Source organism: Sorghum bicolor, chromosome 1 (genome assembly GCF_000003195.3).
Source record: "Sorghum bicolor cultivar BTx623 chromosome 1, Sorghum_bicolor_NCBIv3, whole genome shotgun sequence".
Classification (NCBI taxonomy): Eukaryota; Viridiplantae; Streptophyta; class Magnoliopsida; order Poales; family Poaceae; genus Sorghum; species Sorghum bicolor.
This window is the reverse complement of record NC_012870.2, coordinates 8,840,787-8,867,507: the sequence shown is the minus strand read 5'-3', so window position 1 is coordinate 8,867,507 and position 26,721 is coordinate 8,840,787. Positions and strand designations below refer to the sequence as shown.

Below are 26,721 nucleotides of genomic sequence, written 5' to 3'. Positions count from 1 at the left end.
AAAAACCAAAAACTTTTCAAAATTTCTCATTACATCTAATCTTGCGTCATATGCATGAAACATTAAATATAGATAAAAATAAAAACTAATTACACAGCTTGTCTGTAAATAGCAAGACGAATCTTTTAAGTCTAGTTACTCTATGATTGGACAATGTTTATCAAATAATAACAAAATGCTACAGTACCGTTTTCCCAACAAATTTTAGAACTAAACAAGGCCCAAGGAGATTATGGGTATGAGCATTCATCGCAGAGCCAGTATAGTTGGGAATAGCAGATTCAGAGGATCTAGACCGTTTCCATGGGTCCAGTGGAGTGCTATACTATGGATTTCGACTTGCATTTATCCCTTTCAAATAGTTTGCTAGCTGATACCCGTGAATGGTAGCCGGCTGATAAAACTGGTTACTGGAGTAAGATGGAGTATGAAAATTTGAATATAATTTAGCATTTTGCTCAAGAAAGATTCTGCCTGAACTTGGAACATCTCTATTTGGTAAATGCATTCTTTGAGACCATGTTGGTGGACCCATGGTACCCATATGCAGAATTCCATGTGTTCAATACAGTAGCTGACAATTGCATTACATATCTCATCATTGAGTTCCTGGAAGCTTCAGTTGATAGGCTATATGACATAAGATTTACATGTTATCTTTGTTCCTGTGCTCATATTACTGCGTTCCAAACAACTCTTTACATTAGGAGAAAAAAAAAACACCACTAAAAATTCTTTCCTGCATTTTCCATTTCCACTATTTTATGGTTTTATTACTACCTTTCCTTCCTTTCCTCCATTTTTTTCCCTTCGTTCCAAACATGCCGAATGTTTAGATTTTAGACTTACTTTGCCAATTATTTGAGCTTCAAATCGGCAGCACAGTATTTCATAATATAATCCGTACAAAAAAATATTAACTTCACCCTAAATAAACCAAACTCACATCCCTTACAGTGACAACTGTCAATTAATTAAACTGTCTAACTTTTGACTTGTTTTTTCTTTTTTAGAAAACATTGCCTGTTGAACACAACTATAGCAGAGACAAAAGGTTGATCAGTCGCAGCCTGCAGATGCAAATAAAATACACACAGAATTACATGACATTTGACAACCTTACCAGTGTACTCCAATATACTTAAAATATGCAAAGTAGGAACTGAACGGTCAAAACATCTCAAAATCACTAATAGCATGTTGAATTCAACTAGCATCTGTTTAACCAAGGTCTCCAAAGATCACAGATCAGCCCTCCCTGGGTACCTTGGGAAGGGTATAACATCTCTGATGTTCTCCATTCCGGTTGCAAAAAGAATCATCCTTTCAAAACCCAACCCAAAGCCACTGTGCTTTACAGACCCAAAGCGGCGGAGGTCCAAGTACCATTCATAGGGTTCCAAAGGCAAGCCAGCATCAAGTATCCTGTCAAATAAATTTGTCGTATTATCCCTCGCTAGGTAGATGAAAACTAGTAGAATGGTAAAGATAGTAGATACATATGCTGGAAAATGCGGTGTTTCAACATAAGCTAGGCACTATGCAGGCTATCAGGTTCCACCCAGTGCCATGGCCGTGTTTGTACTTTCTATGGATTGTTAGTAATGCCATGCTAAAAAAAAGGAAATAGCATTTCAAAAAACAAATGAAACAATCAACTCCATGAGTAACATTGAAACAAAGCCTAGATTAATTTCCCTAAGTGGGCCATTAGAATTCTAGATTCCCATATTGCTAACTGTTTATGGAATGACAACCCCGCAGCGCGTAAGATTCATTTAGTTAATTGGGAAAGTGTAAGTATGTTGAAGGAGTATGGAGGGTTAGGAGTTCCTAATTTGAGAGATTTAAATGTGTGCCTCTTGGCCACTTGGATAAAGAGATACAATTTGGGATGTGACAAACTGTGGAGACAGTTTTTAGATTTCAAATATAAAACTGACCTAATATCTTCTATAGTTCCACTGTTGGTGCTTCTGAGTTTTTTAAAGGGATGATGAGAGCTGCCTCTGCAGCAAAAATAGGATATAGGTGGCATCTAGGGAATGGTAGGAAGTGTAAGTTCTGGGAAGATAATTGGTTAGGTAATTCTAGCTTAGCCATTCAGTACTGGGAGATCTACATTCTTATCAATGAGAAAAATGCTACTGTAGCTTCTCTCTGGGAGTACCTCAAATGCACTTTTAGGAGATGTGTTGATGGTAGATTATTTAATCTCCGGTTAGAAGTGGTTCAATTAACTTCTACCATCTCTTTCACTGATGAAGAAGACTCTTCAATTTGGCAGTTAAATTCTAGGGTGTCTACCTCTGAGTCTCTTTACGAAGTAGTTAATTTTAGAGGTATTACTCCAATCTATGTTCCTGCTGTTTGGAGTCTAAAGATTCCACTAACAGTGCATTTTTTCTTATGGCTCTTGTCCAAGAATAAGCTTCTTACTAGAGACAATTTGAGTATTAGGAGAAAAGTTAAGGATCCTATTTGTTTGTTCTGTTCAGAGACTTTGACTATAAATCACTTGTTCTTTGACCCTGTAGCTAAACAGCTTTGGTGCATTATTTCTGAAGTTTTAGCTAAACAAGTTGGGAGTGACTTTGTTTCTCTGGGAACTATGTTGAGCAATAGGAGATTCATAGTGGAAAATATTTTTTGCTCTGCTGCCCTGTGAGGGGCTTTGGAAACTAAGAAACAGTTTGTGTTTTCAGGGTATTCTTTGGGCCACCGGCGGAGCCACGTTATGGCCATAGAGGGCTCTGGCCATACCTACCACTCAAAAAAACATTGAGGATCTACGGTGCCATTTGTCCAGTGTATCTGCATATGATGTTGTGCATCGCTTCTGCCTGTACTACTGAGCAAGTCTGAATTGGTAGCTAATTCAGCCCACAAGGCATAGGCAATGGGCCATATGCAAAGCTAGCCCATGACGTAGGAGCCACATGGCCACCAGTCCCCCAGGCATAGATGCGGGAAGACAACAATCCACTGAGTGCTAGATCTATGGTTAGTTGGTTATTGTCCTTTTGGTATAATAATATATACTAATAACTAGCAAACATGCTTGTAAATTGTATTGAAACCTAATATATATAAGAATCACTCTATTTCGTCGCTAGATACAATTTGTTCTAACCCATATGAGCACGAGTTATGAGTCTGGATCATATACAAGATACGGAGGACATGACCCAATATGTCATAGAATCGGACTTCATATCGATCATCACTAGATACAAGTTGTTCTAATTTGTATGGTGAGAGATCATGAGTCTGGGTCACATATGAGACATGGAGGGAGTGAGTACATATTGAGAAGTAAAAAAGGGAGACTGAAGCCACATTTCACTCTCTTGATAGTTAGGGAGGTGGGGAAAAAATGGGATAGAATTTTAGCTCTTTAATATAGTAATAGGTATAGATATGATATTGTAGTAGGTCTCTATGGAAAATAGACCATGGTCACTTGTATTTTGTTAATTGTGACCTGATTGTCAGTGGTTTAAAACCAAAACTTATTTCCATCAAACTCTTGTACATATTAGTTTGGATTTGACAAATGCCCCCCTCCCCCTAATTTGGCTTTACGCTCCGCCACTGCTTTGGGCAGATGTGCGGGTACTGCTACTGAAGGTAGCTGCCATGTTGCACAATTGGAGTTCCCTTTGTCTCAAGGAGAAGGTCCCAGAATTCCTAGACCGCTTGGACAAGCTGAAAAACCTTGCTACAAGACCCCCACCGGCTACCTGGCTTAGTCAGGTGAACAACAACTGGGAGCGCATCTTGTATCAGGCTGGTACTGACTGGAAGAACCATGCTCTACCTGAAGAAGCTAAAGCGTTGTTGGCAAATGAGGTTGACCTGGAGAAGATGGCTCGAGAAAGGAAGTGGATCTGTTTCACAAGTCTTGCTGAAGCTTGGGGGATGTAGTTGGTTTGGTCTGGATAGGCTTCACACATAGGTTTCACATGCTGTATCATGCGTTTGTTTCGCCTGCTGAGGCTTCTTGTTTTGGTTGGTGCTGAACTTTGTGGTGGTTGTAAGGAGCTTAACAGTGTTGGTCTTTTGCAATATAAAAGCCGGGGGCCACCCTTGAACTCTGAAAAAACAAAGCCTAGACAAAACACCTAGGTGCAGCACCAACTAGCACCTAGGCCATGAGTGATATAACCATCTCTAATTTGCCTCATTTTCAAGCATATATCAAGCCAAAGACACCTCAACTTTGAAACAAAGCCTAGACAAAATACCTAGGTGAAGCACCTTAGGCAGAGCTAGGTGCCACCTTTTTTATACAGCAGAGATCAGGTGAGCAATAAAATAATATCATATAAAACAGTAGTTTGGAATCCTCAGCATCACATTTAACCTGTGTTCCCTTGCTATCTATGGTACTCAACTCAGACAGTAGCAAACATTGCATAAAATTAAAATCCAAATGCACTTTACTTAAAGAGTTTGATGTAGCAATACAATGTGTTTCCACAAGTTTTAAGTTGAATACTGTCAAACAAGACAACACCCAAAAAAAAGAAAAAAGAAAAGAAAAAAAGAGGCTTAACCTTTAAGCTGAGCAAAGCACATACCTCTGTTTCAGAACATCTAACCGTTCCTCCCTTTGGCTTCCACCAATCAATTCGCCGACCTTGAAATAAATATTCCAGCACAAAAATGAATATAAATATAAACAAGGGAAAACCACAGTAATTACATAAATGGATATTCCAGTGGCTCAAAAATGCCCAAATCCTTCGTTCCCCACTCATGGAGTGCACATGTGCACTGGTACCAGCAACAGGTTTTGATGTATGAGAAGTTTATCTGTACCTTAGGCACAAGAACATCCATTGCAGCCACCGTCTTGTCATCATCATTGAGCCTCATATAAAAAGCCTTTATTCCTTTCGGATAGTTATAGACAATCACTGGCTTCTTAAATATATCCTCTGTTAAATACCTTCAACATTTCATGACAAGAATTGAGATTCTAAATAAGGCTCAATCAAGTAAAAAAACACATTAGGAAAACAAATTCCAATGTGGATACCTTTCATGCTCAGAGGCTAAATCAATTCCCCATTCAACTTTGTTATCAAACTTCTTGTCTGTAACATTTTTCAAGAGCTCCACAGCCTTTGTATACGAAATCCGCACAAAAGGAGTCGAGGAAACAAGCTCCAGGCGTTCAATTGCACTCTTATCATAATTTTTCACCATAAACTCCATATCTTCCCGGCAATGGTCAAGCAGCCACTTGCAAAGGTATTGTACATATTTTTCTGCACAGTTCATGTCATCCTGCAGAACAATTAAACACAATATCAGAACAGTTAAACAAAATATGACAATATCACTGCAAAAACTGTTTGTACTAAATTTCATAGTTGTATATTTTGTACCACAAGGAGGAAAGTTATTTTTCAGCTGCAATTGAAGATAAATTCAATTCGGTTTAGTTACCTGCAAGTTTGCGAATGCGATTTCCGGTTCAACCATCCAAAACTCTGCCAAATGCCGTGATGTATGTGAGTTCTCTGCCCGGAATGTTGGTCCAAAGGTATAAACGCTACTAAGAGCACATGCATATGTCTCCACCTGAAGCTGTCCAGATACTGTCAAAAAAGCTTGACGCTTGAAGAAGTCATTTTCAAAAGCTATTGAACCATCATCCCTGAGTGGAATCCCAGGCTTTAACTTGGACCTCTCCTCCAGTTTTGAAACAATTTCCTTTGCCCTATTTAGCTCATCAACAGCAGCTGATATCTTTTGTTTGCTGGCTTTTGCAGCTTTAAGCTGTGCGACTGCATCACCTCTTTCCTTGACAAGAAATTTAGCTGCCTCAATTTCAGAATCAGATGGTGCAGGGTTCTCTCTCAATTCCTTCTCAGTTTTTTCAGCCTGACTAAACAGAGTTGTCACTTGGAACATCTCACCAGCACCTTCACAGTCACTTGTAGTTATTATTGGTGTATGTACATAGAGAAATCCATTCTCATCGAAGAAAGTGTGTGACGCATAGGCTAACTGGTGCCTAATCCTAGCAACCGCTCCAATCTGCAAAAATAGTTTGTGTTAGGAGCAAAAATAGTAATCTTGTCTTCTTATAAAAACATATAAAATTGACACCAGCCAGCATATCTCAAAGTAAGTTCATAATAAAAGTGTTTTTACGAAACACTATCATAATATTATAACTCTGAAACAAGATGACATGTATAATTGCTTGCTGCCATAAAACTAATATTCTAATTTGTGTCCTCCTTTGTTTTGGAGAGCTTCAGACATTTTGAGAGACAGGTATGTATCCTCTATTCTCCATGTTTGATATTTATAAATTTTGGGTACAACATGCAGGAAGGGGTCAAATGTGTTTCTGCTCTGGCGATAGGGAGGCGTTACCAATTTAGTGTTGACCTGATTAGTATAAGGAAGATGACATGGATTGAATGTATAGTTGAAATGTAGCTTACCTTCTAATCAATAGCAAAAACTTAAATGAGATCTTATTTAAACAGCCTTGAGTAACTGAAAGTTTGGTTTGATCTTTCGCCAATATTATCGGCAGAAATCAGAGGATTGTCTTTGCTGCTACTACAGTCTTATCTGTCTGAAAGTACATATGCTATTTTGTCTAATATTTCATTGAAGATTGTCATAAACATTTTCTCTACTAAATACTTGATGTAGTTCTTATTACTTATGCTCCAATATGTTACTAATTTCTCAAAAAAAATGTGGATCTGGTACAGACAACACTGCTTTTGTACCCTTATGATCTCATCTGCTATACAAGCTATATTTATCTCTCCACGCTATCAGTTAACTCAAAAACAAATTTGCTTTGTTCGTAGTTATCCATCTGTAATTATGTTATTCTGCTTTGTAAATTTATCATTATAAGACAACATTGCTGAGCTACATAATAAAAGCACACCAACCAAACAAAACAAATTTGATTCGCTAGGCTGCAACCTCCAAGCAGGGCGCAACAAAGCCACGCCGGTGTTTCTAGTTTGTATTTTGAAGTTCCTAATTCAAAAAATTGCAGGGAGGCGATGAACCATTTGTGGTAAGTTTATTTTTTGAAGTTCCTAATTCAAAAAATTGCAGGGAGGCAGATGAACCATTTGTGGTAAATAAGTGAAAGGAAGGGCTCGCACCGTGTTGGTGCGCGAACGGAGATGAACGACGTCCCTGAGTTTCTCGAGCGTGAGTTTGACCTTGCCCTTGGGCAGCGGGTAGACGGCGGCATCGACCTCGCCGACCTCAAGCACGCGGCTGACCTTGAGCTCGACGTTCTGCTTGGTCCCCTCGGGCGGCTCCTTGATGTCGCCCTCGACGAGCACGGAGGTCCCGGTGGCGGTGAGGCGCGCGAGCGGGTGCACGGCGGCGTCGACGATGACCTGAAGCGTGGCGGCGCAGGAGCCGTCGCTGAGCTCCAGGAAGGCGAAGGAACCCTTCCCCTGCTCCCGGCCCGTCCGGACCCACCCCCCGACCACGACGCGGTCCCCGGCACGCGCGGTTCCTGCGGCAAGGACATCACGGATGCGGGTGCGCGCGGTGGCGGGCTCAAGGTCGTCGCAGAGGGAAGCCGCGGCCATCGCCGCGGCGGCGGCGTCGGCAGCCATGGGGACCGTGAGGTGATGGGGGTGCTGTGGGCTGTGGCGGCGGGGGCGGGGGCGGGGCGGAGAAACTGGAGGCGGGGTGAGATGGGTTTCTTAGGGTTTGGCTAATTAATCCGACCGGTACACATCCACTACACTCGTCAAAACACAGCGCGCGCGCTCACACACACACAAAGTTAGGCCTTGTCTAGTTTCAAAAAAAAATTCTCCAATACGAAGCATTAAATATAAATAAAAATAAAAATAAAAACTAATTACACAGTTTACCTATAAATCGCGAGATGAATCTTTTGAGCTTAGTTAGTTTATGATTAGATAATATTTGTAAAATAAAAACGAAAGTGCTACAATGCCTAAAAACCCAAAATTTTGGGCACTCAACAAGGCCTTAGGTGTCAAATCATAAATTAATTATGTTTAAAAGATTTATCTCGTCAAATATTCTCTAGTTATATTTTTAATTTTATAAAAAGTATATATTTAATATTTTATGTATTGTTTCCAAACATTGATGTAATATGTATTGAAATTTAACACCCTGAACCAAACGGAGCTTTAATCTTTTGGGTTTTTTAGCCTCGAAAATAAAGAAAATGAGACAGCACATAGGATTTTGTGCTTTTTGTCAAGAAGATGCTAAGGCCTTGTTTAATTTCTGAGAAATTTTGCAAATTTTTGCAGATTCACATGTATGAAGCATTACATGTAAATTAAAAAATAATTAATTACAAAGTCGTTTGTATTTTACGAGATTAATCTTTTAAGCCCAATTAATTCACAATTGGATAAGATTTGTCTAATACAAAAGAAAATGCGACAACGTTCAATTTGCAAAAAAAAAAATATAACTAAATAAGGCCTAATTAGTAATCATGCATCAGCTTAGTACAAGAGTTTTTCTTTTTTATGGCAACTTGTTTTTTTCTAGTTCCAAGGTGGCCCACAGCCACAGAGATGTCAGCTACTGCTTGTAGGACGGATTAGTAATAAGACTATTTATTTTATGAAAAAATTTGAATAATAGACGTGCGTTTATTTGTTGAACAGAGGGAGTAAGTGGTATGGAGTATTTGAGGAACTTGGTCGAGTACTTTCGCTTTTAGCATTGAGGTCTTGTTTAGTTACATTTGAAATCTAGTTTTTTTTTTAAATATTTTTTGTCACATTAAATTTTGCAATACATGCATGGAACATTAAAATATAGATAAAAATAATTAATTATATAATTTATCTGTAATTTATAAGACGAATCTTTTTTATTCTAATTAGTCTATAGTTTGACAATAACTATTAAATATAAATAAAAATGCTACGGTGTCTAAACTTTTTTTTTCACCAGGAACTAACACAAGGCCTGATTGTGTGCCTCAAGAATGGAATTGTCCAGCTGCAAAGTGATTGGGGTTCACATTTACATTCACATCACATGAAAGAATCCTGGGTCAGGCGAATCCGAATCCTGCCAACATAATAAGAAATTAGCAATCCAAGTTTTCACAAAAATAAAATCGTGATCACCTTCTAGTTATTTTCAGAACATCGTGAGTTTCTTTCTTTCAGCTATGAATAATATCGAAGAGTGAGAGGAATGACATCTAAACAATTGGCCAAGAAAACATATAATACGATCCATTGGAACGCAAGAAACTTTCCTCTCAACCTAAAAATCGGCAATGTGATTATTTTCTCACATAGCGAGAAAAGTTTTTCACCACTAAAGTGAGATTGTTGTGCAGTAATTACTAATTAGATCGTATCACTTGAATTTTTGTATATAAGGGACATAGAAAAATAGTACAATGACCAGTAGTTTTATACTCTAGGGAGATTATTATTAATTTTAGGCACGTCTAAATGCTCTGTATTTCTACTCCTAGATTATACAAACGAGCTAGCCAGCACACAAAACTCATTATAGACTTATTTTTGTATATTATGAATTTTGTCCGCACCAGTCAAAGTGCATTTTGTGCTCATGGTAAGGTGGTGCTGAGGTGAATGTGCCTGTTTATGTTTCTAAAGAAGTATGGTATTTTTTTTCAAGAAAAATGATCGATAAATCTTTTCTTCTAAAAAATATTGGTTTTATTTTGAGATATATACAGCCTTTTATTTTACCGCAGTGCATGAGAACCATAGGCGCGTATCGTGACACTTCACTTGCGCCGTCGCCTGTAACTTTTCCAGCCTGCGTGTACGCTTCCTGTTCATTTATATCTCTCTCATTCACACAAGGGCCTTGTTTAGTTCCAAAATATTTTGCAAAATGAACACTGTAGCTTTTTTGTTTGTATTTGACAAATATTGTCGAATCATGGACTAACTAGGCTCAAAAGATTTGTCTCGTTATTTGGACCAAACTGTCCAATTAGTTTTTATTTTTGTTTATATTTAGTACTTCATGCATGTGTCTAAAGATTCGATGTGACGGAGAATCTGAAAAATTTTGTAAATTTTTTTGAACTAAACAAGGCCAAGAAAAAAATTTGGACCTGGAAAAAAGAAATGAAAATCAGCTCGCCACCTGTTCTAACACGCGAGGAGAAAGAAAGAAAGAACACGGCGGCTGCCGTTTCATCTCCGTCCGCGTGCTCTGACCCCCAGCGAACCCACAGCGTCGCCCTATAAAATTGGGGCCTCAAAACCTCTCCTCTCATCAGCAACGAACTCAGAAGTCTCCAACCAACCACCGCATACAATCCCCAATCCCGCGTCCCCGAACCCTCGAGTTCTCACGGGCTCCGGCCAGATTCGTGCAGTCTAAGCTTCGAATCGACGCATGGAGGCAGCAGTAGCCGCGGCGCTCAGGTCGCCCACCGCCGCCGGCCCCTCGCGGCGGTCCGCGGCCCCGGGCCCCAGCTCGCTCCCCTTTGACCGGAGGCGCAGCTTCGCCTTTGGCTCCATCAAGGTAGGAGGAGCTTCTGGTTCTCTCTTACGGCTGAAGCTTAGGCGGGTGTTTGTTTCTTTTAGACAGAAAGGAGAAAGGGCAGTTTGGATCTTATCATCTTCAGTTTCTTTGTGGCATGCTTATCTACTTTCTGGTTTTTGTATCTTTGCTTGTGGGGGAAGGATTTGGTGCGATTAACCTGCAATTTGTTCATTTTATATCTTCGTAAGATTCGGTTTCTCATGTATAATTCGTCTGAGCATGGAAATGGAGTGCTTGCCTAGTTGCCTGACGCTGCTGGATGTTTGAGCAGGGTCTCGGGCGGCAGCAGCTCACGTCTAGGACTAGGAGGCGAAGCAGTGTGGTCAGGGCCTCCTGGTCCCCCTCGGAGTCTCTGCCACCGTCATCGTCGATCGCGCCGCTCAGGATGGAATCACCGGCGGGGCAGCTACTCTCGCAAATCCTCCACACGCACCCGCACCTACTGTCTGCCGCCGCCGAGCAGCAGCTCGAGCAGCTCCAGACCGACCGCGAGGCCGAGAAGGAGAAGGAGAAGGAGAGCGAGGCTGGCGACAAGTCGACCCCGACAGGTGGCGACCTCGTGCTGTACAGGTAATTGTGGTTTTTAGTCATTTAGTTTGTTTCCTTTGTTACTTACGGTGCATCTTGCTATAAGAAGATAGGATTTCGTAAAGATGCTTGTTCTGAGTTATCCAATTGTACGTGGATTGGGAGTATAACAGACTGTCACATAGGAATTGTATAACTGTCTAGTTATCAAGGCCAGCTGACATGTTACATGCCGCTCCATCGCGGATTAACTTGTGTATTTTATGGATGCCTGTTTACATCCTTAAATATTATTATGTGGGATTAGATTAAATCTAGAGAGTTGTTTGAGGGAGATGGCCATATCATATAGGAACTGTGTGTCAATTGTGCGATGCCAAGAGAGGAAAAGGACAAACTATTCTAGTCTTTTTTGATTGAGATGGAGTGACTGTAGTTCACATATGAGCAGGGGCGAAGCTACATAAAAATGAACCCTGGTGCACTACTTAAATAACGTACACAACTTTATTTGAGATATATGGTGAAAATAAGGCCATTCAATAGCAAAAAAAAATATATATATTACCATGGTGCCTGTGCACCAGGTAACCTCAACGTGGCTTTGCCCCTGCATATGAGCAATTATAATTGTGAGTTAGAATTGCTTGGTGAGCCAGACTGTACTTCTAACACTGAATTAATTGTTTCCTGTGACTTGGGGTATTGGAGAAATGTTGGCTAATTACCGTTGTTTTCTGGAAATAGGCGTATTGCAGAAGTAAAGGAGAAGGAACGGAGAAGGACTTTGGAGGAGATACTCTATGCTCTGGTTGTTCAGAAGTTTGTTGAAGCTGATGTTTCTTTGGTTCCAGCACTCTCACACTCCATCGATTCTTCTGGAAGAGTTGATCAGTGGACAGAAACTGTGGAAGAGAAGCTTCAACGTTTACACTCGCCCGAGGCCTATGAAATGATCGAGAATCATCTCTCTCTCATTCTGGGGCAGCGTCAAGGTGATGCCACTATTGCAGCCATAAGTAAGCTCCGAGTTGGCCAGGTCTATGCTGCATCTGTGATGTATGGTTATTTCCTGAAGAGAGTTGATCAGAGGTTTCAGCTTGAGAAGACAATGAAGAGCCTCCCTTGGGGATCGGAAGAGGAAGATAGTGCTTTGAATCAAGTTATGACGACCGACTCGATGCCTTCAGCTCGGGTTTCTAGCTCTCATCCAGAGATGGGCTCATGGACTGCACCCGACTTCAACGCAGGAGGGCCTAGCCAATCTATCAAGCCTTCCCGCCTTAGGTCGTATGTCATGTCATTTGATTCAGATACGCTTCAGAGGTATGCAACAGTCAGGTCAAAGGAGGCCTTTGGCATCATTGAGAAGCACACAGAAGCACTATTTGGGAAACCAGAGATTGTAATCACACCTGAAGGCGCAGTTGATTCCTCCAAGGATGAGCATATTAGGATAAGCTTTTCTGGGCTGAGAAGGCTGATCCTAGAGGCTGTTACTTTCGGGTCGTTCCTCTGGGACGTTGAGAGCTTTGTGGATTCCAGGTACCATTTCGTGACCAACTAAGATGGTCATCCTAACTGAAGAACGATTCATGGTTTACGCATCTGGTCTGAATGTCTATGGGCTTCGGAAAGACTGTTGTACAATGATGTTAGACTGTTACCACACCCCTTACTGTACACGATGGTATCAATGATTTGCCCAGTTTTATGGCATCACAGTATTGTAAAGACCAAATGTCATTAGCCGTTAGGTTCTATTAACATCTGTGCTGCCCGGGGTGCGTAGCAATGTATTTTTTCACTATCCCCGCTGCAAATTGTAAGAAGAATTCTAGGCTGCTAGGCAACCCTTCAGCAAACCTATTATTCTCGTTGCAGATTGCATGTTGATTTGAGTTCTCTCTTCTTGGGAGCACGGCCATTTCGTAGTACATAATTCTTGTGTAAATAGGAATGAAGTTTCGTTTTTTTAATATATATATATATATAGGTATGATATTAGAAGCTTAGGGCTTCCAATAAATAGCGGAAGCCCTGGTCCAAATTAGAGCCTCATGGTTTCACCGAACCAGCATGCACCGGCTTGTGGTCCTGGCAGCCCAGCCCAAACCTGTTCACATGGTTGACCAAAGCCGATAGGTAAAGCACCGAGCCATTGTTTCAAATTCATTTGAATTGGCATGGGGCAGACGGAAGCAGCTTGACGCTGCTCCGGCGTCCCGATGGCGGCATGGTAGGTGGAGCGGAGAGGACCAGCGGCAGCGGTGGCTTTTTTTACGAGGGAACGACATGGTCGATCCCAGCTCTCCACCGGGACCCTCCGCCGCCTCCCTCTTCCCCACCCGTCGCGTCCACCAGCCGCCGCGCCGCCGCCGGACCAGCGGCAGCGGTGGCTTTTCTGCGAGCTCGCCGATGCCCCGCGGGACGGCGCCCCCGACCAGCGCGTTCTGCGACACGGTGAGCACCTGCAGCGACCGGAGGTTGGCCAGCTGCGGCGGCAGCGTGCCGGACAGCGACGGGTTGGCGCGGACGCTTAGCTGCTGCAGGCGCGAGGACGAGAAGTTGGATGCTGGCGGCAGCGCGAACGCGGCCACGGCGTTGGGGTTCTTGAAGCAGCCGACGAGGAACAGAGCCCGGAGCTCTGGCAGCGCGAACGATCTACAGCAGCGAGGCCCTCCTCCAGCGACGAGTTGATGTGTAAGTTCCTGCGTTCTTCTTTGTAGATCCCAATTTCAGACCAATTTCCATTCTTTTTTTATTCATTGCTTGAACTAGAGAAGCAAGAACAAGAGGAAGAAGAGAGACGCCTGGATGCATAGAAATTAAAATCTTATTTTTAGGATGCATAAAAAATAAAATGTTAATTTTTTATGCATAGAAATAGACTTCTTTTTCATCTAAGCTCTAGGCTTTCTTCTATACAGTATAAACAAAATAAAATTTAATTTTTGGGTGCATAGAAATTGAATTCTAATTTTTTGGATGCATAGAAACTTTTCAGATGTATTTAAAATGTTCAGATCTAGTCTTGACTCTATGAAATTTGATTGCTTGTAATTTTTGGGTGCATAGAAATTGAATTCTAATTTCTTCTATGCTTAGTCTTGACTCTATGAACTTTTCAGATGTATTTAAAATGTTCAGATCTAGTCTTGTCAGATGCATAGAAACCTTACTACTATTTTTATACATTGTTTGGAGCACATTTTATACATTTTGGTGTTGCTTGGCTGCTAAGATTTTTTTATGCTGATCCAAAGGAAAGATAATAGTTTTTATATTTGCATGTATAGATTTAGATGCATGGTGAAACTGTGATTATGCTTAGTTGTATTTGTTTCCGCCCTAATTAATTTCAAATTCTAAATTTTGAAGAAGTGTGTATACATTGTGGAGCACTCTTATATGCACTGTTAAAACAATTCGACATATATTGTTTGAATAATTATCTCTATGTACCTACGCAGCCTTGGATTTTTGGTTCAGATGCATTGCGGAGCACTTTTCTATGCACTGTTAGAATAATTATCTGCGCGTAATTCTTCTATGCTTAGTTGCATGGATTTTATCTGATTTTTGGTTGCAGCCTTGGATGAATAGTGGTTTGCATGAAATAAAAAGCTATCAACACAAGTAAGCAGAATTTTTATGCTTTGATTTTGATTTTTATGCATTTCTTTGATATTATGTGCAATGAATAGGTTTTTATGCAATTGACTTTGGATCTTTATGCTTCGTGGGTTCTAATGAATTAAGATTTTACAATTCAGAACTATTCTGGTGGCAAGTCCACTGCATGATGCAGTCCACGACCGCGGTGCTGGTATGAAGCGTGGTGGCGGCGGCGACGCTAGTGCGAATCAGCGGTGGTGGTCAGTTGGATGGAAGATAGCAAAGGAGCAGCGCGACGTGACCAAAGATTTTTGGAATTTTGTATGTCAAATTTGGTGTTCTTATGCTTGTGTGCATAAGTTTATTACACACAATGGAGCACTTCTATGCATTTTTTTATTCTTAATGCTTGTGAGCATAAGTTTCTCTATATTGTTGGAGCAGGTCTATGTTGTTTTTATGCGACAATAAATTCACTTTTATTCATCAAATTACTAAATTCTATGTAATGCCGGCACAAAAAATATTTAAGTGTATCTTGATCACTGAATTTATGAATCCGGTCGTCTATCACTTGCTATCTTTTAAATTTTAAATTTTTTAGAAGATGAGATCGTCTTTATGTTTTACGTGTGCGGTTCTCATGTTCTATGTACTGTTCTCATATTATTTATATATCCTTATATTGGAAAGCATGACGTCGATGGAGGCAAACCGCGGTTTTGCTTGGATGAGATGAGCAAAACTTTGTTTCTATGTAACCTCAGTTGGGTTTCAATATGTTGTTGACTCGGTTTCTATGCGTTGTTTGTCTGTTAAATAAATATCCCCTGGTGAAAAGTATGGTGTGGGTATAAATAGCTATGGTTGTGGTTACGATAGACCCCTTCAATAGTGGGAAGGGTTTTATGTGTTTCTATACATTGTTTCTGATATTACTTATGCATCCCCTCTAGAAAGCAAGGTGTGGTTGGACGCGGTCACGATTTTTCAAATCAATAATATGCAGAAGGGAGGGTTTTTACGCGACAATGAAATTATTCTTATTCACCAAACCACTAATTTCTATGCAACGTTGGCGTCAAAAACTTTTCTACGCATTTTGACTATTGATTCTATGCATCTAATCGTCATCACGTGCCATGATTCAAATTTCAAATTTATAATTTTTTTCAGAAATATTCAAAGTGGATCTTGAATCGTGCATAAAAATATCAGGAGTTCAATGGTTAAAACCATTTTAAAATTGGAAGCTCCATCGAGGAATTATCGTGAAAAAATAGATGAGAATATAATGGAAGATGCATGCATACATGTATCAGCATGTGTCAGTGCGTGTCTGTGTCAGCTGTAGTTAGGTGGAACAGGTGGAACTCGCAGAAAGGTTTTTACGCAGTAACGAATTAGTTTTAATTCATCCATCGACTAATTTCTATGCAACATCACGACCAAAACTTTTCTATGCAGCTTGACCTAGATTTTCATGCATCCGATCTACTACGGTCCCCACCTACTGTGTGCGTCAGCTCAGTTAACCTGAATGGGTGGACTGAGTAGCATTGGTTGAGTGTCTGGGTCCCCCACTTATGCGCAGGTAGGTGTCGGATGGGTGTTGGCCGGGGCTTCTAATAACTATTTTTACGCGACAATGAAATTATTCTTATTCACCAAACCACTAATTTCTATGCAACGTTGGCGCCAAAAACTTTTCTACGCATTTTGACTATTTAATTCTATGCATCTAATCGTCATCACGTGCCATGATTCAAATCACGGTTGTGTCGGATGAAATGTCCATCTCGTGGCTTTAGATGGTAACAAAATTAATTTTTATTCATTCAACCACTAACTTCTATGTAACGTCAGCACCAAAAATTTTCTGTGCATCTTGGCCATTGATTTTATGCATCCAATCGGCCATCACATACCATGATTCAAAAGTCAAAGTTTAGAGGAAGACGAGATCATCTCCATATTTTAAACGTCCAGTCTCTATGTTTTATGAATTGTTCCTATGTTAGTTATACACCCATGAGGAGCATGATATTGGTGGAGGCAATTACGGTTATTTCGTGGAATATCTATCTCGTAGAGAAGTTTTTATGCGATAACAAATTAATTTTTATTCACCCAACAACTAATTTCTATGCAACATCGACGTAAAAACGTTTTTACGCATCTTGATACTTGATTCTACGCATCCAATCGGTCATCACGTGCTGTGATTCAAATTTAAAATTTATGAATTTTAAATTTTTTTCAAAAAAATATTCACAATGGATCTTGAATCATGCACAAAAATATCAGAAGTTTAATGGTGAAAACCGTTTTTGAATCGAAAGCTTCATTGAGGAATTATTAAGAAAAAATGGACGAGATTAGAATAGATGCATACATGACTGCATGTGTCAGTACGTGTCAGGTGCAGTTAGGTGGAACGACTAACTCGCAGAAAGGTTTCTATGTGGTAACGAATTGATTTTAATTCATACAACCACTAGATTTTATACATTGTTAGAATAAAAAACTTTCTGCGCAGTCTGACCTAGGATTTTATGCGTTCAATTGGTTGGGTCCCCAAGGGTTCCACCACCTACGCGCATGTCAGCTCCGTAGTGGGTTAGGTGGGATGGCTGGCTGGGGCTTCCAATAGCTATTTGTAGCCCTGGACTCCCAATATACCCTATATATATATATACACACACGGCAGCGCTATTCTACACCCTACGTGTAGAATATTATTCTACACCGCAAGTCAAAACTGAGCAGAAAAAATACTGAGCAATACTGAACAACGTTCAGTATCATCCAGTCGTACACCTAGGAACGCGAAATACTGAATAATACTGAAACACGGGTATTGAACAATACTGAATTTTGTTCAGTATAACACTTTGGTGTAGAATATTATTCTACACCTAGGGTGTAGAATAGCACTTTTGTTCGGTATATATATATTGGCTGTTGATCCAAAAGTCACTGCTTTGGACTGAACCGAATTGCTAGTTCAATTTGTTCGCTAGGAATTAGATGTCAAATGAACAAGTATAGTGGTAACCGAGTTAAAAGTTCAATGATTCTAATTTGACCCTGACGTGCCACAAGCAAACATGTACGGTAGTTGGACCTGGAGTGTTGTGACATCTGAACATGTACAGCTACGTATTCGAGCAGCAAGAGGAATACGTGAGTTAAGAGACAAGAACATGTAGATACAGCATCTTATTGTCACCACGCATGGCTGCTTCCAACGAGATAAATCATGGACGGCAGTTCAAGCCTTAGTAGTCTTCAATAATCTTGATAAAATTCTTGACCATGAGCCTCCCTTCAGTAGTTATGATGCTCTCTGGATGGAACTGCACACCCTACGTAATAAGAACGTTCACGGATGTAGATTAAAAATGGACAATAGTAACACTTTAAAAAGATTGTTTGTTTTTATTTTCTACATTTATAAAAATTAAGGTAGGAAACGAAAGAAACAGTTCGTTTTGATTTGGAAAAAAGTTTCAGCTTACCACAGTACGCAGCAGCAATGGTGTCAACAAGTACACTCGCAGAGTGCTGATAGATGGAGGCACTACTGAAAACACGAACAAAAAGTCTACTAGTTTTGCCCTGGTTGCCAGATAGCCTAATTCAAGCAGCCTATGCAAACCTACCCAAGTGCAAGTCACCAGCCAAATTCAAGCAGCCTATGCAAACCTACCATACTATACAAGTCAGAATTCAATCAAAATCTAATCTGCTTCCTTAGGTTATTTAGTTATGTATTGTGCTGGTGAATGATCCAGAGGTGAGCCTGGAAGAAGACAACTTGTGTTGATGAACAGGTAAATGCCATCAATGGGTTAAAGTTAAAAATCGCAAAGCAGTATGATGACATGCTTCAAAAGGGTTATGAACTTAGTCTTTCTGTGAAAGTAAAAAAGTCACAAGGCAACAGAAAAGGCATTTTTTTAGAAGGCAAGCAACTTATAAACACAGTAGCAAATTTCCAGATTGCATGATATGATCTGTGTTATAAATAAAAAATACACGTGACCAAACCTGAATATGTTTGTATATCCTGTGGCGAGCAGCCATGATCAACCCATCATCTGTCCATGCAACAATTTCCAGGGTATCATGCGGGAAACTATCCTTCTCAATTACAAGGCTGTGATACCTTCCGGCCTGGAATGGGCTACAGGACAAAGTTATCAGAATTTTGCATAACAATGAACTTTCAACATTAAATACCTACTACTGGAAAGTAGTGTCTCGAAATGAGCCTATTGTAACTGAAGTGATATTCTTCAGCCCAGGTTAAATAGCAGTATGAGTTTGTGCATGCATTCACATGGAGTGAGGTGACCAAAACTCTTTGTCGAAAATGTTGTCATCCTGTTGCAATTTTTTGTATGTAACTGATGCTAAAATATTGGGAATCAAAATTCTACCCTTCCCAGTCGCATCTTGCGAACAATGGCAATTATAACAAGAAGAAAACTCTCCATTTCAGAGGAGCTAGTAAAAGCATCTCTCCTGTAATGTTTATGTTAAAAGAGAAAAGATTTTATCCATTTTTTTATATATATTTGCAGTAACCTAAATGGATTCTCCAAATACAGAACAAGACAAACTACCTTCCTTACCTATCTGTAACTTCTAGGTTGCACATCAATAAAAGCTAACTAAGCAAACAAAGATGGTTCAACTATGTTTCCTTTCTTGCAAACCTAATAATGGAACAATAAGAAGCAAGTCTGCCTCTGTCATGACACAAAAAAGGAAGCTTCAGGATGACACATCCAATAACACAACTGCCGGTGAAGACTTCATTCTCATTTTGTGAACCCAAGTTCTAGATTGCCAACATATTTTTTGTTGGACTGTGAAGCTGATTGTACCATAGTGAAGTATCTTTTTTAATTAAAAAAATACAGTCCACATTTGCAATAAACAAAATTTTTATGCTCCTAAATCACGTCTTCTTTTGAACAAGTATTGTAAGCTGGTCTAGATTGTATTAACTTTTAACTTTTCTAGGGAAATAAATGGGAGGGCCAGGCACAAGAAAGAAGATAACTGAGTATCAGGCCCCACATATGGTAAGTTGTATGCCAATTAAATCCGATGGATTGGAAGCTTAACAAGGGATCTTACTTTGGAAGATCGGAAAACAGAGTTCCATCAAGCTTCTCATCATAATGAACAAGGGAGCCCTTTCCATGCACAACTCCATAAGGAGATCGGACAACCTTCCCTACAAACATGAAACAGGAAAATAAGACAGGTTTGAAGTCTAAAGATACTCCTCAAGTGAAGAACTTGTGCACATACAAACCTCCAAATGCCTCCCCAATGCATTGTAAACCCATGCAAACCCCAAACAAAGGTATAGAGGGTCCAAGCTCTGTAACTGTTTGCAAGGATATTCCAGAATCTTGAGGAGTGCCTGCCATTTCAATTTTGTTAAAAGATAAAACAAAATAATTTATAGGCATACAAAAAAAAAACAGTAGATTTTAAGAGTACATTCATTAGCATCTCATATGTTAAGTATTAACGAATGGAATTAGTGCAGAAAAATGCTGACCAGGGCCTGGGGAAATAAGTATTCCTCTAGGAGAGATCCTGTAGAGCAAGCAACACACTGCATGTGATATTATCAAGAGAATTCATCATGCAAACTTGCAGAACCTTATACAGGAAAGAACAGTTACCTACTTCTTAATTTCTTCCACCGTGATCTCATCATTGCGATAAACCTCAAAATTAGCTCCAACCTCTCCCATATACTGCATACAGACAAATTTTAGGAAACTTCAGTAATCAGTAGAATCGACAAGAGAATTTATATTTGTGAGAAGTTTTTTCTTTCTTTCTTTATATCAAGAATGTATTTTTGTTCATATTTTCCATTAGGCTTCCATTTTGGTCCTCTTATAGCCACATATTTATAGTATATTTTGAAGTTGCATTATTAGTCCTTAGTTCCTAATCCCTGAGGTTTCTAAGAGAAGTCATAACTACGTTTTGATTGCTTATGCAGGTTCATTCACCAGAGACTTTAACTGGGCAATGTCAAAGTTTTTCCAATTAGATATCCAAAGATAGTAAAAACGGGTAAAAGACCCAATCGCGAAAAGGAAAAAAAAAGATATCCAAAGATAGTATGTATTGAAAAGAGTGTGGAAACTGGAAAGAGACGCTCCTTCACACTAATCATGCCATCACATCACCAATCTAAATTACTTTTGAAGTTACCATAATGCGTGGAAAAGTTTCTCCGTCAGTAATGCGACAGGATACTGCTTTTACCTGGCATAAATTATATGTGAAGCTATCGTAGTTGTCTATGACTATGATTGGTCTAGTATTTTGCTTTACTCCAACAAATGCATCACCACCTTCCACTCCCGAGATAGCAGATTTAGCAACAAACTTTTGCTGTTTAACGGTTGTGGATCCACTGAATGCTCCTGCACGATCAGTTAAAATATCTATTATAATTAAACAAACAGGACCAATTAAACTAATTCTGTGAATTCTGTTTTTTTTCTTGTTGTTTTAATGGCAATCGTTAGGATACTAATTTCAAGTGATGCTAAGCTATCAGAGCTTGCTGAAAGAATTTGCACAGATCTCTTTGACCATTCCATGAATTGATCAGCGAACAAGAACCTTAGTTTGTTTCACAGAACAGGAAAAGCTTAAAGCCGAGCCTCGTTTCAGCACTTCCAAATTCTAAGACCCAAGTTACCATTTCCGAGATTATATAAAAGAAAAAAAAAAACAAGGAGGTCACTGATGGGGGCAGGTGAGACAGAAAGAGACAGCCAACTAACTAGCTTGACTAAGTACACGGGGCTTCGCCGGCGGCCGGCGCCCGCAACGAAGGCTATTCGTTTCTCCTAGATCGATCTCGGATTCGTCCCGATCGAGGGAGCACAATCAAGATACCCAACGGCGGGGAACAACAAAGCAATAAATGCAACGTACCGCCAACTCGCTTACCTACGCGGAGGCTGGAGGGGCGGCGCGGCTCGGCCCGCGGCGTCCCGGCGGGGTAGGCGGCGGGGTGGATCTTGGCTACGAGGCGTGCGGCGTAGGCCATTGGATTGGAGCGAGGAGCCGAGCCGAGGAGACAGGGCGGCGTCGGGGTCGGCCGGAGTGGAAGAGGATGCAGGAATCAACACAGTCCTGTTCGGGTCCGATCAAATTCCTCGCGTTTGGTGGGAATGGGACAGCTTGGACCGTCACCCCGTCAGCGTTCAATTCTTACCAATTTTTTTATTGGGCCAGTCCTATGAACATTTTTTTTTTAAAAGAAAGATTTTTAGCATTAAAAAAAAGAATAAACAGGCTGCACATGTATACTACCACTACGGCAAGCACACATTCATAAATTTACTTTTACTAAAATAAGCTAGCTGAGATATTGTTTTGTACATATAAGTATTTTGCATGCAATATATTTGGTGCAAACTGTTTTCCATTATAATACATGATCGTTTAAGATGTATTTTTATTTTAAAACCCTCTGTCCCATTATAATACACGATAGTTTGATCAAAATTATAAAAAAGTGCACCACTATCTATGACACCAAATCAGTACCATGAAATACATCATAAAATATATTTTTATAATAATATACTTTATGATGTATTCTTTCATATAAAGTCAAATTTGAAATAATTTAACTTTAACCCTGTCTGGAAATTAATTTAATTTGACATGGAGGTAATAATCTTCAAATCTTGTAGTGTGCAACGATGGATATCTTGCCACATTGGCTCTTTTCATGTGACCTATTGGGATATTAAGGCCTCGTTTGGGAGTGATTCTCTTCTCAAACCAGCTCCCAGGTTACAAGGACTCGCTCTTTTATAGAAATGAACTAGGAGCGCAGTGGCGGAGCCAGAAATTTTATAGAGCCTGGGCGAGATATAACCAATGACAAAACCACCATCTATTATGCTATACATTTATTTTAAATAATAAGATGTTTTAGCTCATGCAACTAATGTGGTTGTAGCAAACAGCAGGAGGAGCCCGGCCACCTGCCCAGGGTGGCCGGGCCTTGGCTCCGCCAGTGTAGGAGCGGGAAAAACTATGAAAAGATTTGGTTTCACCGGGTCCAAATACTCCGTACGAGCTAGAGAAAAACATATCAAACAAAAGCCATTAGCATATATACTCAATGTACTAGTTCTAAACATGATTAGAACTGCATCTTGTCGCTGTTGCAACATCCATCTCCCCTAAAAATGTAATTATGATAATTATGTCAGTCAAACTAGTTTAAGGTTGACTAAGTTTATAACAAAAAGTGTTAACATTTGAAGGTAACCAGTTGTAGCAGGTTAGCTCGTGCATCAGGAACAACATGCATTCTAAAAGCTAGCTACTCTCTCCACCCAAAAATAAATGCATATTACGTTTTTTTTGATGAATTAAAGTCTTCTAAGTGTGAGTTATTATATAAGGAATAATATCAATATTGATATTTTGAAATAAGTTTTTTTTAATCAAAGTACATTTCACGATCTATAATGTGATATTTACAAAAAAATCATGAATTTTACTACCTTAAAAAGATTAAACTCTTCGATAAGCATGTGGCGAGGTGAGAAGCCGTACACACGGTGAAGCACAGCGCAAGATTTTCGAAAAAAACTAGTCCTTGTTTAGTCACCCCGAAAACTAAAATCTTTTTAAGATTTTACGTCACATCGAATCCTAGACACATGCATGAAGCATTAAATATAGATGAAAACAAAAACTAATTACACAGTTTCCCTGTAAATCAAGATGAATCTTTTAAACCTAGTTAGTCCATAATTAAATAATATTTATCAAATAAAAACGAAAATGCTACCGTACCGAAATCTAAAATCTTTACGCAACTAAATAAACAAGGCCTAGCACTTTGGTGGTAGATAGCGCTATATCCATTCAAATTCTGCAAGTTATTTTCTGAGCAACATTCGAAATTCGGAAGTGCCGAGTAGCACGAGCGCTGGGCCAATTGCAGTGTCAGTCCTGACACGGGCCGGCCCACCACATCCAATCCACGCACCACGCGAACCCGGCTGAAGGAACCCAAGCCATGCCGCGGCAGCGGGCGAGTTGTCCGCACGTACGGCACGTCGGGGCTGGCCGTCCCCCCGCGTCCGCCCGCGAGTGGGAGGCCACTGTTTCCTCTCGCAACCGGGTCATGAGGGCGGAGGGGCGTGGGGCCATGGTTCCCAGCGCGAGGCGCCGAGCGCGCTCCTCCTCTCGCGCAGCGCCAGCGCCACCCCCGCGCCGTGGCTTTATAAACGCCTCTTCCAACCCTACCGCACCATCACCACCACCGCTCTCTCCTCTCCTCTTCTCTCGTCTCCCCGCCCGAGCTCACCAACGCCCCTCCTCGCCGCGGATCCCCCGCTACTCCGGTAACCGTCTCTCCCTTCACCCTGTCTGCGGCGTCGCTAGAGTCCCCTGCCTGCCTGCCTGCCTCTGCCAGCGCGTGACGCGGGGACGGGCGCGGTACGGCTCTCCTAGATCCGCCTGGCATTGCTCGCTCGGGTCGTGCCGGGCCGATCCGATCTCGCATTTGCGCGCTCCTGCCGCGGATCCGGCCGGATCTCGCGGAAATTGGAGCGCGCGTTCCTTTGAAATGCCGCAGATCTGCTTGCCTGCGCGCGTGATCTGGAGTCGTCGCGGGCCTTTCGTTAACGGAATGGCCCGATCTGTGGTTTGGTGGGGGCAATGCCATGTTTTTTTGCTCGCTATAATTGCTGATTTTGGGGAGCTTTTTTCACTGTCTTATGTTAGGAGAAAAATAGAAACAGAGAATAGCTTCAATTGATGCCTTCTAGAGCAGATTCTGTAGAGCAACTCGTGGAAACAAATCATCTATCGGTGTCCAATTTGTATATTTGCTTCCTTAATTTCTGCCTGTTTTAACAAATGTGGCACCGCCCGAGCTTTGCTGTAGGTAGAAAATGGCTGACGCCGAGGATATCCAGCCCCTCGTCTGCGACAATGGAACCGGTATGGTCAAGGTAAGCCACCGATTTGATCCCTGATGAACCACTTGTTCTTCAGAATGCAAATGTTCTCGGTGACTCTTGGGGGCCCTAACAACATCGACTTCTGGCAGGCTGGGTTCGCTGGAGATGACGCCCCGAGGGCCGTCTTCCCCAGCATCGTGGGGCGCCCGCGCCACACCGGTGTCATGGTCGGGATGGGGCAGAAGGACGCCTACGTCGGTGACGAGGCGCAGTCCAAGAGGGGTATCCTGACCCTCAAGTACCCCATCGAGCACGGAATCGTCAGCAACTGGGACGATATGGAGAAGATCTGGCATCACACCTTCTACAACGAGCTCCGTGTGGCTCCCGAGGAGCACCCCGTCCTCCTCACTGAGGCGCCCCTGAACCCCAAGGCTAACCGTGAGAAGATGACCCAGATCATGTTCGAGACCTTCAACACCCCCGCCATGTACGTCGCCATCCAGGCCGTCCTCTCTCTGTATGCCAGCGGTCGTACCACAGGTGAGCTGATTCGATTCGATTCTCTACTGAACTGTAGCCTTTTGTAATTTAGAGATCTTAGCAATTTTCAAATCTGATTTGCTCCAGTAGTCAGTAGTAATCTCTGAAATCTCTTTGCTTCTCAGGTATCGTGCTCGACTCGGGAGATGGTGTCAGCCACACTGTCCCCATCTACGAGGGATACGCCCTCCCCCACGCCATCCTGCGTCTCGACCTGGCTGGCCGCGACCTCACCGACTACCTCATGAAGATCCTGACTGAGCGCGGCTACTCCTTCACTACCACTGCTGAGCGGGAAATTGTCAGGGACATGAAGGAGAAGCTCGCCTACATTGCCCTGGACTACGACCAGGAGATGGAGACTGCCAAGACCAGCTCTTCCGTGGAGAAGAGCTACGAGCTTCCTGATGGACAGGTCATCACCATTGGCGCTGAGCGCTTCCGCTGCCCTGAGGTCCTCTTCCAGCCATCCTTCATTGGGATGGAAGCTGCTGGCATTCACGAGACTACCTACAACTCCATCATGAAGTGCGACGTGGATATTAGGAAGGATCTATATGGCAACATCGTCCTCTCTGGTGGTACCACTATGTTCCCTGGGATTGCTGACAGGATGAGCAAGGAAATCACTGCCTTGGCTCCTAGCAGCATGAAGATCAAGGTGGTTGCTCCTCCAGAAAGGAAGTACAGTGTCTGGATTGGAGGATCCATCTTGGCATCCCTCAGCACCTTCCAGCAGGTAAACAAACACAGCTGCACAAACTGCATTCCAATTTCTTCAATGTTGATCTATTTGCTTACAATTTTGCTTGCAACTGCAGATGTGGATTGCCAAGGCTGAGTACGATGAGTCCGGCCCATCCATCGTCCACAGGAAATGCTTCTAATTCTTTGCGCCCAAGAAATGCAAGCCGAGAGGAGCCATTATCACCAGCCTCCTGCCCTGTTTCTTTCTCTTTTTGTTGCTGTTTCTTCATTAGCATGAACAAAGTTTTCTGCCGGTCTATCGGCCACCGCTTTCTTCTATTCATCAAGACTGTAATATCTATTGCTACCTATGCTTCTCACTTGTGATTTTGGACACATATGTTCGGTCTATTCAATTTTAATGAGATGCCTGATGAGGCTACTAGCATATACATATGGTGTTCAGATTGCCATTGGTTATTGATGTCTTATGAATGAATAATATCAAATTTTGTCATTGTGATCTCTCTATACCTGTACTGTTGTTACATGTACATTTGAGCATTGACTGCTGCCTCGTTGCAGTTGCATTTTGGTTTTGATTCCAGTCCCCTGTTCCACCAGATTCCCTCCTGTCTTGGGTGCAGTGCTGCTGCATGCATCAGAATAATTCTGTTCTGGCTTTAGCAGCGCATGAAGCACCCCCTTTGCTGCTCAAAAGTTGTTCTGAACGTCTCATCAACACATCCTCGTTGGGATGGGGAATCTTTCCTCTTTTTCTTCAAACAAAACGCGAGGGAGT

At 41.4% G+C, this 26,721-nt stretch overlaps 4 protein-coding genes across 5 annotated transcripts; 2 read left to right on the top strand and 2 right to left on the bottom strand.

The window, feature by feature from the left end:
- Positions 911–7,694, bottom strand: LOC8060003 (asparagine--tRNA ligase, cytoplasmic 1). Its single transcript, XM_002463942.2, has 6 exons — positions 7,158–7,694; positions 5,458–6,051; positions 5,045–5,295; positions 4,825–4,954; positions 4,584–4,642; positions 911–1,425 (listed from the first exon to the last, which is right to left on the bottom strand). Exons 1-6 carry the CDS (start codon positions 7,623–7,625, stop codon positions 1,242–1,244), a joined length of 1,686 nt encoding a protein of 561 aa, XP_002463987.1. The 5' UTR covers positions 7,626–7,694; the 3' UTR covers positions 911–1,241.
- LOC110430552 (UV-B-induced protein At3g17800, chloroplastic-like) lies at positions 10,178–12,988 on the top strand. Its single transcript, XM_021448322.1, has 3 exons — positions 10,178–10,530; positions 10,823–11,121; positions 11,827–12,988. The coding sequence occupies exons 1-3, from the start codon at positions 10,402–10,404 to the stop codon at positions 12,644–12,646; spliced, it is 1,248 nt and encodes a 415-aa protein (XP_021303997.1). The 5' UTR covers positions 10,178–10,401; the 3' UTR covers positions 12,647–12,988.
- On the bottom strand, positions 17,662–21,951 carry LOC8063370 (anthranilate synthase beta subunit 2, chloroplastic). 2 transcript variants are annotated; one of them, XM_002463940.2, is made up of 8 exons: positions 21,703–21,951; positions 21,007–21,167; positions 20,413–20,483; positions 20,282–20,319; positions 20,030–20,140; positions 19,849–19,948; positions 18,751–18,886; positions 17,662–18,065 (listed from the first exon to the last, which is right to left on the bottom strand). In XM_002463940.2, the coding sequence occupies exons 1-8, from the start codon at positions 21,800–21,802 to the stop codon at positions 17,979–17,981; spliced, it is 804 nt and encodes a 267-aa protein (XP_002463985.1). In that variant the 5' UTR covers positions 21,803–21,951; the 3' UTR covers positions 17,662–17,978. The 2 variants fall into 2 exon arrangements, with proteins under 2 accessions (XP_002463985.1, XP_021311498.1); XM_021455823.1 differs by having other exon boundaries at positions 21,688–21,940.
- On the top strand, positions 23,940–26,436 carry LOC110436378 (actin-1). The gene is made up of 5 exons (XM_021463392.1): positions 23,940–24,128; positions 24,674–24,740; positions 24,839–25,232; positions 25,358–25,971; positions 26,054–26,436. Exons 2-5 carry the CDS (start codon positions 24,681–24,683, stop codon positions 26,117–26,119), a joined length of 1,134 nt encoding a protein of 377 aa, XP_021319067.1. The 5' UTR covers positions 23,940–24,128; positions 24,674–24,680; the 3' UTR covers positions 26,120–26,436.